This window comes from Mycteria americana, chromosome 18 (genome assembly GCF_035582795.1).
Source record: "Mycteria americana isolate JAX WOST 10 ecotype Jacksonville Zoo and Gardens chromosome 18, USCA_MyAme_1.0, whole genome shotgun sequence".
Lineage (NCBI taxonomy): Eukaryota > Metazoa > Chordata > Aves > Ciconiiformes > Ciconiidae > Mycteria > Mycteria americana.
Genome location: NC_134382.1, coordinates 3,844,693 through 3,857,172, shown reverse-complemented (window position 1 = coordinate 3,857,172; position 12,480 = coordinate 3,844,693). Strand labels below are relative to the sequence as shown.

The following is a 12,480-nucleotide window of genomic DNA, read 5'->3' as shown; positions in this document are numbered from 1 at the left end:
AAGAGTGCTCTGGGAGGAGCTGGATACTTGGATTGGAGAGCCCTCCCTCTCTTTCCCGTCTCCTTCACAGCTCAAGTTGGTGCGAGGTGGAAGGGAAGTGGGAAGGAGCAGGGTCCGGGTACAGGTAGATCCCTGGAAGGCTGGTGGTGTTTTCTCCAGTGGTACCAAGCTGCTGGAGTGGGTTGGTGGCACAGTTGGACTCTTCAGTAAGCTTGGCCTGTCTCTACTGGTAGGAGGCCCAGAACGGCTGAATGTTCTCCCAGCTTCATCCTACGCTGTGTAGACAGACTCACGTTCTTGGCCAAATAATCAACAGCGGCTGAAGAGGAGGGGAAAAAAAGGAGGGTGAGAAAAGAGCACAACATTAGCACTTAGTGGAAATGAGGCTTTCAGCACCAAAGGGCGTGTAACCAACAGACCTTGCGGACTGACTCTTACAAAGAGAAGCCCAATGCAGTGGTTGTCACAGATACAAGGGTCCTGCTGCACTCCTAGGAAAGAGTGCAAACAGACGACGGTCCTGCCAGAAACACCTGACAGGACAGACGCTGCTGGGGTTAAGCGCAGCTGCGGTGTGCAGAGTGCACTGTGCGCGTGCTGCTGCAGTTCCTTCAATCTCTCCACGGACCTACTGAAAAGAGCTAAAATTCTACTTCTGCCATGGAAAATGGTGTTTCCAAGGGACCTGCCTGAAGATGAGCCTGAGCAGAAAGCCAGTGGGATAAGCCTTCCAGCATCACCTCCCTGTATCATCTCATGGTGGCAAAGCCAACTCCTGCACTCAGTGATGCTGGTGTAAATGATTTCAGAGATTTCAGTGGAAGCTCACCAAATCTGGACAGGGCTTGAATCTGACTCATCCGCTGCGTGCTGACTCATCTCTGCAAGCTCTGCTGCCTGCCTTCATCCACCCTTCCTAAGGGAAACCACTTTGCCACAACTCCTGAGGCGATGCGTGAACCCGTATCCCAGCTCGCCTGACTGCCCTATGGTCTGAGGGGGAAGAGGACCTGGGCAGGATGGTGACATTGCTCATTAGCTGAGCTTCAGTCAAAGCCTCTCCCTTTCACTAGCTTTAATGTCTCAAATTAGATTAATAAGGAGCTGGCAGGAGATGTACAATCGGTGCCAATGAGTAAACAAATTTCAGCCATCAACGTCTTGTCAGACGCCTGCCCCAGAGGAGGTCCCTTCCAGACACAAATTCTTATTAGACTTGTCATATCTATTAGAATTCCTTTCACGCTTCTGCGTTCCATCACCGGCATCATTAACACAGCTCCGGCCTTTGGGAACCGCAAGGACCACATTAATCTGGCATCTCTGCTCCTCACCGGCTGGGACAGCTCAGGCTGCGCAAGCGCTGGCAGGCTGGCGCGCTGGAAGCAAGCAGGCTCGGCACAGGGTGAGTTATCCGGGGCCGAAGCGAGGCCTGCTGGGGAGCACGGCTTCTGCAGGCGGCAGAGTCTGAAAGGAGCTGAGTTAGGCAAGTGGAGCTGGCACGCTGGCTGGCACTCCTCGGGGACTGGGATCCTGGAGTAGCTCGACTCGAGCGCTGGGCTCTGTAATGCGTTATGGTGCCTCGAGCTTCCAGGGGGTGTGCACAGGATTAGACCCCAAGCTATGGCTCTCGTCCAGACCTTATCAGCTTGGTCCCCTGATATTTCAGGTAACCACATTAAATAATGTCTTTGAGAGGCTGTAGGGAAAGAGGAGAATCATTCCTCAGACACGCTGCGTGTGCGTGTGTGGTTGTGCCTCTGTTCCTGTTGTCACCCGTGCTCTGGGTGAATTCAGATGGGTGCTTGGGAAAGGAGGGAGGTGAACGGTCAGAGCCGCTCATCCTGCTCTGGGCAGTACCCAGCAAAAGGGAGATTGGATGGCAATCCCATCCTTCTCAAAAAACCACGCTAAACTCCCAATATTGCTTTTTGTGCCAGTGGGAAGAGTTCAAAGGCACCAGGGTATCCCATGCCAGAAATCAAAGACGTGGTTCATTGCTTTAATACAGCAGAAGCCAAAATAAAACCAGAAACTTACCAAAAGTACTCTGGGTGTTTATTTGCTTATGTGAGAGAGAAAGTGTGTCTGGTTTTCTGTTTCTAAAACAGGGAATAAGAAGGAGAGAAGTGGGGAGAGAGAGATTCTCTGCAGGCCAGGTCCCAAGCCTGTCAAAGCTACAGAGCTCTTATTTACAAGCCCTGGTTATGTCCCCCGTTATACAGAGCCTGCCCCCGTCATAACAACCCCCCATTTTTATTATATCACAATGTTCACTAAAAGGAGTTTTGATACTTTTTTGCTGCATCATAGAAGGAAGAAACATATGGTTGGAACTGAACATCAGTAAATGTTCTTGTGGAGGTCACCTCACAGCGATCAGCATTTAAACAGCATTTGAAAAGAAGCAGTGAAGAATTAAAAAGCAGGAGGAATTAGAAGTATCTGCTAAATACAACATGCACTGAGAAAGACAAGAAAAAGTGTTGTTATATCAAGGTCAACTTCACGTAAGTGATTGCTCTAACAGGACTAATTACCACTGAAAACTGTTTCCTCGCATAGAGGTTATTATAAATGGGGCTCATTCATTGTAAGAAATGTTCACAGTGAAGTGGATTTATATATTGCCTGTACAGAGCTGTACAAACAAATATCTATACATATACGTGCACATATGCAGAATTTGCTGCTTAACATAGACCCCACCTTACAACAGCTACAGCTGCTTTGTGGTGCATCTGCCATGCAGCATGGCATTGGCTTTGGCTGTAAGACTTGCCGTCGCGCTGGCTGTGACTCCAGCTCCCAGCACTGGGAAGCAGTGGCACTGTGGATGGTGTGTGATGGTTTCTCACCTACCTTCCTTGCCCCAGCAGGAAGACCGCCTTCGCAACTAGCTACCTGCGTGTCTCTAGGCACGGGACACGCCTGGACTAACTCTGTCGACCATGCGAGACTTGCTGCTGGGCACAGACCTGTTGGCAGCCTGGACTCTCATGACTATTAACAGGAAAACATTCCTGTTCCGAACTGAGCCCAGTGGGCTCTAAACTGGACTTGTAAATCGAATGGGTGTCCAGCAGAAAAGAGAGAGCCGTGCGACAGAAATCAGGAATGGGGGGCACATAAAACAACATAAATAGGGCTGCGTGAGCAGTTTTTCATCAGCACAAGGAGAGGTCTAAGTAAAAATTCCTGCAGCAAACCAAGACAAACCCTTCTTTCTCTTTCCTTCTCCTTTGCTGGTCTCTCTCTCGCAGAAAACGTAGCTCGTCCTCCTTATTTTATTTTTTACACACATGGGTGTGACTAACGTCTTGCCCAAGGGAATCTTTATTGGAAATACATGGTATTGGAATTTGTTTAAGATTTTTATCAATAGCACGTGTGTCCAGCCTCACATCCAGAAGCGAGGGGAAGGTCAAGGGGTCACAGATCAAACTCCCGAAAAACAAAAAAAGGAGGGGTGGGGGGAAGCTGCTATTGATCCCGTCTGCCGCCACAGCCGGTTCTCATTTAGCTGTAGAAGTTAAAGACATTAAAGGGCTGTGACGGAGAGGGGAATAAAAAGCCACAGCCAAATGGAAGGAAAGGTCACTGAGGACAAGCTATGGGCAAGCAGGAGCGCTCCCGGAGGAAGAGGATGCACCTTTAACCCTCCGCGGATCACTCTCTCACAACACCACACTTATTATTAGTTTAACACCGGCAGGTGAGCCCTTTGCCAGGCTTGCTGGTGTTTTTGTGACCCAACCATTCTGGAGGAGAAACAGACCCTCCCTGGGTCCCTCTGCCTTTCAGGTCTGAGGTTTGGGTTCAGGATTACAATTCCAGGCTCACTTCAGCTTTCGCAGAACCACAGCCCAGTTGACAGGCATTGGGTTAACGTTTTTAGTAGCAAAATCTCTGAGCGTGGACCCAGCCCTTACCTTATGGAGGGCAGGGGAGGAAGCGACACATACAGTTCTGCATCACGAAGGGATGGCATTAAAATCCCAGCTTTTCTTTGGCTGAGCAGGGTAAACATGTTGTAGGGCTTTTGGAGAAGCAAGAATTGGAGAGGGGAAAGTAGAAAGGTCTGGAAGTTGTCCTTCTTTTCTGATAGAAATGTTTTACATAAAATACTTTAATTGGGACTTTTGAGTTGGACTGCAAGGGTGTGGGGGAGGCTGTGTGGAGCAATCTCCATCTGTGTCTGGTGAGTAGATTCCCTTTTTCTCTCTAGATGGACAGATTTCCATAGGAATCCCTTCCAATATAATATCCATACCTTCTTACATTCCCTCCCTCTCTTCTCCTGTTCCCTGTGCAGGGGGAATACAGTCAGCGCACTTACTTTGTCCGTACTGTCCATATTGGTAGCCAGCCACTGGGTCCACACTGTAACTGGTGGTGCTGTAGGTGGGAGGACAGTAGGACTGGGAAGTCGGGAGGCTGTCCACGGACTTGATGGAGTCGCTCCGCTGGCTGCAGCTGGCAGAGATGGAGTTGGTGGTGTCCAAGCCACCATGAAGGGGAGAGATGGAGAAGTCAGCCTGGGGTTGCGGAGGAACCCCGCTGGGGTTGCTCAGGATGCTCATCACCTGGAGAAACACAGGAGACAACAGGTCAATGTCTGGAGGAGAAAGGGTATGTGTGCAGCTGCCTTCATGCATGCCAGGGAGAAACGGTCTACATACAGTGGTGCTCTATCAGTATAACATACAATATCAATATAGGTCTGGCCCGGCTGGAGAATGAAGGCCTGCTTCCACCAAATAACAACAGGCAGACCCCACAGCTGGCTGCTCTGTGTCTAATGCTTTATGTGAAAGACCTGAATAGGGATAATTGAGAAGTTCCTTCATAGCACACTCAGTCTTTAGACTTTCTTTGCTGACCTGCCAACAACGTTAGCTGTGCTGCTCAGAGTTGGAGAAAGGATAAACCTGGGACAAACCTGCTCAACACGTACTGCCATGAACTAGCACCCCCTCCCTTCCTACGCACAGCCCTCACAGAAGAGGAGACACATGAGACAGGGAGCAAAAATACGTATTTTCAAAAGGGACGCTGAAGACAGCTCCTTTCTTTGGAAGTCTGAGTGGGGCTTGGTTTGCAAAGGTCCCTAACCAAACCAGACGCAAACCCTTTCTGGCTTTGATGCAGATTCAGCTTTAGGGACTGAAATGTCAAAGTTCTCTTTACCCTCAAATGCTAAAGGATAACAGGTCCTGGTTCGGCTCATTTCAGTGTAGTGCTTGGTTTGAAAACGTAATTAAATTTGCACACAAGCAATCTTCCTGCTTTGAGACCTGAAACAGATGAACTTACGATCTTTTTTTTATTTCTTTTGCAGCAAAAATGCCAGATTTGTTCCTGTGGGTGAGTTTGGGGTAAGCTGCTGCCTACAGGCCTTCACACAAGGACCCTGATCCCGCTAGTGCTTTAATGCAATTGCCTTCTGCAATCACTAAAATTACCCCCAGGCTGCCAAGTTAAAAGTGTAAAGAGTTTGCAGAAGCGGGGCCATGGCGAGGGAAGGAAGGGAACTCCTGATGCCTCTCGGTTGATCTCTGCAGCCGCCGCAGGCGTGCCTTGCCGTATTTGTGCTGGGGAAGGGCGGGGGGAGAGGGGACAGCCAGTCACCTCGGGGGGCCAGGCCAGCGCTCAGATGCCGAGCGGCTGAAAATCTCCGAATTTAGCATAACCTTATTGACATCAATTAAAGTGGCAAATTGGAAATATTTGGAGCCTGGCAAGTGGTAAAATGAGTCCTTTATCCCCCACCAGTGGCCTGGTGAGCTATTGTGCGGAGGATACATTCTCTGGAAGGACTCAAGAGGGGTTGTATAGAGCGGCGTCTCCCCTTCCTGCTCACCCCGACACCTTCCCCATTCCCTCCTCCCTCACCTTCCTGCTGGAGCGGGGGCTTAGGCTGCATGACCGGCTACGCACTGGCCTTTGCTTTCTAAAGCTTCTCCTCCCCCCGGAAGGACTCAGGAGTCCTGCAAAGATGCTTTCTCTTGATGTGATGCCACCTCCCGACTCAGCCGGCCTGAGATCCTTCCCAGGCATTTGTCTGGGAGGGGAATTTGGGAGCAGGGGTGGCTGGACCCCTGTGGAGGGGGAGGCGGTGGGGAGGTACTGGGGAGGGGGTTAGTTAAAAAGCCTGGAAAATCAATCTAACCCTGACCACTGGGTTTGTCTGCAGTGCGGTACAGAGACACAGGAACAAGCTTTGAACAAGCCAAGTAAAAGCAGCACAGTGGCGGCAGCATGGAGCTCGACGGGGTCCATTTACCCTCTCCTACTGCACTGAGCTTGGAGTTTGCTACTGGTCCCCAAAGTTAAACCTAGCTTAGGTGTCTCTACACTGCAGGGCAGACAGCTCTCCAGACAGAGCCTAAATTACCTTCAGCTCTCCAGACCCTCTGGGCACAGCTTCTTAATCACAGCGATTAAGCCTTGAGGTATCGAGATGAAGTTGTTTAGCCATAACGCTGTGCAAAATGTGCCCGTGGAACTCCCTGCCCCATGACAGCCCAAAGACTGAAAGTCGGGGGGATGAAGAAAGGAAATTGCATTTAAATATGCAAGACAGAGTGGATTAATATGAGAATAGGGCTGTCATGCTTCTCTGTGTGGATGTAACGTAAACCCCTCTGCCTCAAGGCTTATGCAGCAGGGAAATCATGGGAGTGCAGCCTGAAGGTAGGTTTTCCAGCAGCAAAGTTATTTGTAACCTTCCACTAAGCTGGGTCATGAACTTTGATCTGGCTCAGCTACGAATCCTCCTTCTCTGCCCCTCGATCCCACCCGGCTGCAGACAGACCTCATAGCTTCAGCATCACCTTAACTATAGGTGCTACACCCTGCACCTCTTTGCCCTGACAGATATCCAGGATACTCGCATATACAGCAGCCACGAGACATTACTGGATTTCATTTGCAAGCAGAATCAGATGTTTAAAGCAATAAACATCCTTCTTGCATGCGCAAAAACACAGACATATGAATTACGAGTTATTTTTGGAAAGCTCCAGCTCAGGCAGCACAAAGCCCGGCCGTTTCGCCTCTCCCTTCCTGAGCTGTCCAGGTCTGGCAGTGCTGCCGGATTGCGGACGCTGCCCGCACTGCCAGCCCCTGCAGGTGCAGAAAAGAAATTGTGTGCTATAAAATGAAGGGCAACTGGAACCACTCACAGACCAGAGGGTTTTCTAGTGCTCTCCCTCCTGGCCATCTCCCCAAAAAAGTCAGCTGCTTTATATTACTCAGAGAAAATAAAAGGCTCTTAAAGCAAGCAGAAGTTATATTAACACTTCCGCTAAGGCCCTTTTAAAAAGAAAGGGGGATGTAAAGCAACGTTGGTAAATGAAACCCAGATTCACACTCTTCAAACTCAGAGGAGCTGAGACTGGAGAAGACACTTGCGCAAATCCTACTAAAGACAGTAATTGGCTTTAATCAGTCAGAATCAGGACTGATTTCTAATCCCAGCTCTGCTACTGACTCACAAGGGCTTGTGCAAGTCACTTAAGCTAGGACTCAACTCAACTAACCTTAGCCATGGGAAGTTAAGGTTCTAGTCTCTGCTAATCCTCTAGAATCCCTCTACAGAGAGACTGATACCTCTGAAGGACAATTCATCCCATCCTAAGACCCCTTTCTGAAAAAGACGGGCTGAATTTCCCTCTGGAAATCCATGGCGAAACATAAGGATGCCAATATTTCATCACGATGATGCCAGGGTCGTGAACAGATACATAACTGTATGGAGGTTGGAGAGGGGAGATGCTGGAAGGTGGCTATGAGATGCACATCCCTGCCGGATGCTGCCATGGAGGTAGGGTGGCTGAGTGCTGCAGATGAACCCTGATAGAGGCTCTGGGGCTCAACTGAGCCGGGAACCCCAAAGATCTCTGTTCCCTCTTCAGCAACGCTGGCCGTGGGAAGCATCTGCCTTTTCCAGGCACACTGAGAGCAATTTGGGGCTGAGCTCCCCTGAGACTCTGTTTGCACAGGTTTATCAGGGGACGGCATCCAATCTTTCCCACCCCAGGACACAAAGGTGTTAGAAATAACAAGAGTGAACCGGAGATTTCTATTCCCTCTTCACTACGCAGCCACCCAGCACAGATAACCCTACACGAGCCCTCCAGCCTCGGCAGGCCCGTGTTATCTGACTTCTTGTTTCAGCTGGATAAACTCATTTTCCAGGCAACTTTTGAACTTAGGAAAGTCTGGGGCATCTGGAGAAATCCCCTCCTCAAGAATGCAAAGTCCTTTTACCTTTTCTTTTTGACCTTGCTTTCTTATAATTTATTACTTCTTGGTGCATTAGCATCACTAACTAAAAATCAATACCCACTTCACATCTGTAAGGTTTTATCTGGAGGGAAATCTGCTACCTGTCCATCACAGTGACTGACAGCCTTCCCTTTCCCCTCCCTCTCATCAGTTGTCTCTCTCCCTTTCCCCATCTCCTTTCCCTTTGCTGCTGTCCCAAATCAGTCACAGGCGTGGCGTGGGCTTGCACTTCGGGGTAAGTCAATAACAGCCATGGTGCTAGGAGCCTTCGGCCTTGTTTCTACCCTTTCCGGAGGTCATTTGTCATGGAGGAGAGGGGGTAGGGGGTCTTGATGTGTTGGGGAGACCAAGGTTAATGCACAAAGACCCTCCTGGATGAAAGAGCCAGCCCCCCCCCCCCCCCCCTTGTCTCCTGCTGCTGCCTCCCTCCCCACCCTCATCTCTGCAGCTCCCCCCTGTCCCCCCCCCGGGACGTTTCATCACTCTCTCCCATACTTTAAAAGAAGGGGAGTTAAAAAAATGTAATTAATTCCCTCCATTTCTGAGCTGGCCCTCAGGGCCTCTGGCCGTGGAAACTGTAGCAGGGGAAATGTGCACCCTTTATGATAAACGAATGCGGCTTTGGAAAGGGAAGTGCAATTAGGGCCTTCAATCTGTGCAATCAGGCCTTCAGATTTTAGGGTTGGGGGTTGGGGGGGGGCGGTTGGGTGCGTTGGGGGGCAGGAGGGGCTGGAGGGGCAGACAAGTGATAGGGAGAGATACCACTTAGATAGAGAAGGGTGTGAGCACATCAGGGAGGGAAGAGGGAGGGTAGCAGATAAGTTTCGTAACAAAACCTTGTCCGCGCAGACCTGGCTGCTGCACCTCGCTGGTCTCTGCGGTCAAGAGCTCTATGGGAAATACCGGACAGGCTATACATCCTCAGAGTCCCTACACCTCCTGCATTACCAGTTTGCTCTAGGCTTGCTAAGATACCCAGCCGATAGGGACATCAGGCCCTGGACACAGCAGGCTTTATAGAATCATAGAATCGTTTAGGTTGGAAAAAACCTTTAAGATCATCAAGTCCGACTCTTATATCTACACTCACTGATGCCACACTGCCCCATGACCAGGAAGACACAGAGGTGTTGTAAGGAGATCAAACTCAAGCAAACAAAACGATGGGGAGGCAGGAGCCTGCGGACAGCATTTTGCAGAGTGACCCCTGATTCTGTGGTGTCTCCATTTCTGGACACCCGATTTGACACAGTGCAAAGCGTCCAAAATCAGAGGCTGCCTTAGAAAAATGCTGCATTTAGAAACTGCTGAGCCTGGCTAAGTTCTGAATAAAGGAAAGACGTAATGATCTGCAACTAGCTGAAGGGTGTTAAGTCCAGAGAAGCTGCCGGATGGTCCCAAAGGAATGCAAACTGGATGCCAGGCAGAAACCGAAAAGGGAAAATCAGAGGAAGGGTCTCCTGGCAGTGGGTAGTATTTCTGAGGCCGTGGTACTGCTTTCCTAGGAACGGGTAGAAAGCTTCTCTCTTTGGGAAAGGCTGGAAGTGTGATCAGCTGGAATATTTGATACTACATCAGGCAAAAAGCACTCGGAAATTCTGTGTTGTGAAGAGTGTTTGTAGGCTGAAATCTCTCTTTGTTTCAGCTTCTGTGGCATTAACATTTACACCACTTCCTAGGGAATGGGAAGTCTGACAGGGGCCTGATGGCCGTGCTGGGAAACATGCTGGACCTTACGGATTTACTAACGACGTGGACCAAGCTAAGGATTCGCTCTGAGCTCCTCCGTGAGGGCTTGGTCTCTCTGCCATTTGAGGTTGATTCAGCTTCTGCTCTGGGTAGGTCATGCTCTGTCCTCCAAGACTGTTCTTAGCTACTTGGTGGGGACCCAGCTTAATCTTTTCCATCTTTATTTTGCAGCCTGTTCAGCTAATCTTTTCCTTCTCTCTTGCAGAAGGCAACCCTTCCTCATATTAATGCTTTTTGATCTCTGTGGATTCATTTTCACTTGGTGGGAAGAGGAAGAGTCGATTATTCTACACATACATTAAATGGAAACAAAATGAAGAGGTGACTGTAGGACTACTGAAAGCCAAAGAAAGAGTTGGGAGGAGATAAATACAGTTTCCCTAAAGATCTTCACTTGAAAGGAGGATAAATATATGCAAATATGCCTCTAGGTAGGACTAAAATGACTTATGTAGCAATCACTAAAACTGCACTCACAAAACCAAGCAATCAATTTTGAATATTTTCTAAATCACTAGACCCAGCTGAGTTGTATCCCAATATGCCAAACCAATCCAGTGAGTACACCCATTAAATTTGATTTTGCAATCAGGCCAAGGATCCAGACAGTGCTTCACACTTCTTGCACCTAGAAAACGTCTGATCCAGGTAATTGCAGTCCCTTCCATCTAATGCCACTTCCAACTAAATTTTGGAGCCCCAGGAGCAAACTTCACATTAGCCTTCCTTAAGGGTAACTTCCCTGACTTCAAGCACAGTCCTGATTCACACTGGCACAAATGAGTAGGTGACTTAACTCTCTACTTCTATTTTGTTGTGGGTTAAAGTTTAAAAACCTAATGCTCCAGTGCCCCAGCTTTACCTCATCTAGCCAGGTATTTATAATCCATCCATCAGCATGTTACTAGTGCTAAAGAGAACACTGCTATGAATACGAGCTAACACAATCTCACAAGTCCTTCCTGCTACGGAAGGAGCCCAGGGCTGACGTGGCCACTGCTGTTGCTGTTATAGCAGTAATGTCTCATTTTCCCAACCTTCCCCACTCCATCGGAAAATATGTGGAGGCCAGTGAAATGCCTTTCCCAAGGCTATGCAAAGTGTGTCAGAAGCAAAGCCAGGAACAGAACACAATGTGCCCGAATCCTTTCTGGTGTGTATGGGACAGATCATACCAGATCCCTTCAAAGTGGCCAGAAACCGTTAGTGTGGGCCTGTGCTTGAAGAGTGGTACTGTTTGGCAGTGAACAATAAACCCAGAAATATCATCAATGCCTTTCAGTGACTTAAAACATCTGAAGGATGTTTCAGCGCCATAGGGGAGTGGTCTAGGACACAGCGGGTGAAATGGAGATGAACATTTGTGTCCTAAGATGACCCTGTTCACTTGATGGATGAAGAACTGCCACACACTCATGATGGAGAGGGCTTGGGGAGATGCTGGGGATGAGATGGAGCTGGGGATGCAATGGTGAGCTACAGCAAAGCAGACCAATGCGGGCTGCACAAGGGGAGGATTAGAAAAAAAGGCGATGGGAAGTTATTACCTGATTGTTCAAGGCTATGGTGAGGTTCCACCTGGAGCACTGCATCTTGTTTTGGGCACCCTGCTTCTGTAGAGATGTACAAATTATGGAGAAGGTCTAAAGAAAAGTTTCTAAGCTATACAAAAGAATGGGAAGGTCTTAGCTATAGGGGTAAGAGAAATTGCTTAAGTCTGGATGGTCTGGGAAAGAGGAGTGGCCTCTTCTTGCAGTGGAAATACCATAAGGAAATCAGAAGCACCACAGGGGTATACATCCAGTAAGGGCTATGAGAAATCCTGCAGTAGAAGTGTAATTTGGAGGGAAAGGGGGGAGGCATCACTGTGAATGGGAATTAGATTAAAAACTGCTTGATCTAGAAACATAAGCCACTATCCCTGGCATTAGGGCACCAAACTCTACTATCAATTAGATAAAAGCAGATGGCAAAGCTTTTAGTAGTCTGGATAACCAGAGAGGAAACAAAAAGACATGCCGTGCTAGTGGAGGCTGTTTAAGGTAAGGGGGGGGTCCCAGTTCTACAGGCATCAATTTCACTAACAAGCAAAATCAAAAGACATGGACTCACCCCTTCCAGAAACGGGAGAGACTCAAGCCATAGGCTAACTAGCGCCTTGCCATCTTGAAACTGTCAAGGGGGGTTGACTTTCATGCACTGCTGAGTATCTCCCCTCTGAAAATGGGCAGTTTTACTAACTATCGACATCATTATTCATCCTGTGTTACCTAAGCATGAAGTGTTTTTCCTGATTCAGTTGGAATTGCTAAGACATTTTATATAGAACAATTAAAAGAAGGCCAATGCTTCCCAAATGTGCTGGTCGGCAAACTGAGCCACCCCATCCTCCTTATTTCTAGGCAGCAGACTGCATTAACAGAAGTCACCACAAGCAAA

The 12,480-nt window shown here is 48.7% G+C and overlaps 1 protein-coding gene across 3 annotated transcripts in view; it reads right to left on the bottom strand.

Annotated features, from left to right (window-relative positions):
- Positions 1–203: 203 nt before the first annotated feature.
- Positions 204–12,480, bottom strand: part of PAX7 (paired box 7) — a 101,296-nt gene continuing 89,019 nt past the window's right edge. For 2 of the 3 annotated variants that reach the window (XM_075520271.1, XM_075520270.1), the window contains exons 8-9: positions 4,340–4,586; positions 204–319 (exon numbers count right to left, since the gene is read on the bottom strand). In XM_075520271.1, coding sequence (XP_075376386.1) covers positions 204–319; positions 4,340–4,586 — 363 coding nt within the window. Of the gene's footprint in view, positions 320–4,339; positions 4,587–11,588; positions 11,655–12,480 lie in introns of all 3 variants that reach the window. The other variant, XM_075520269.1, reaches the window with a different exon arrangement.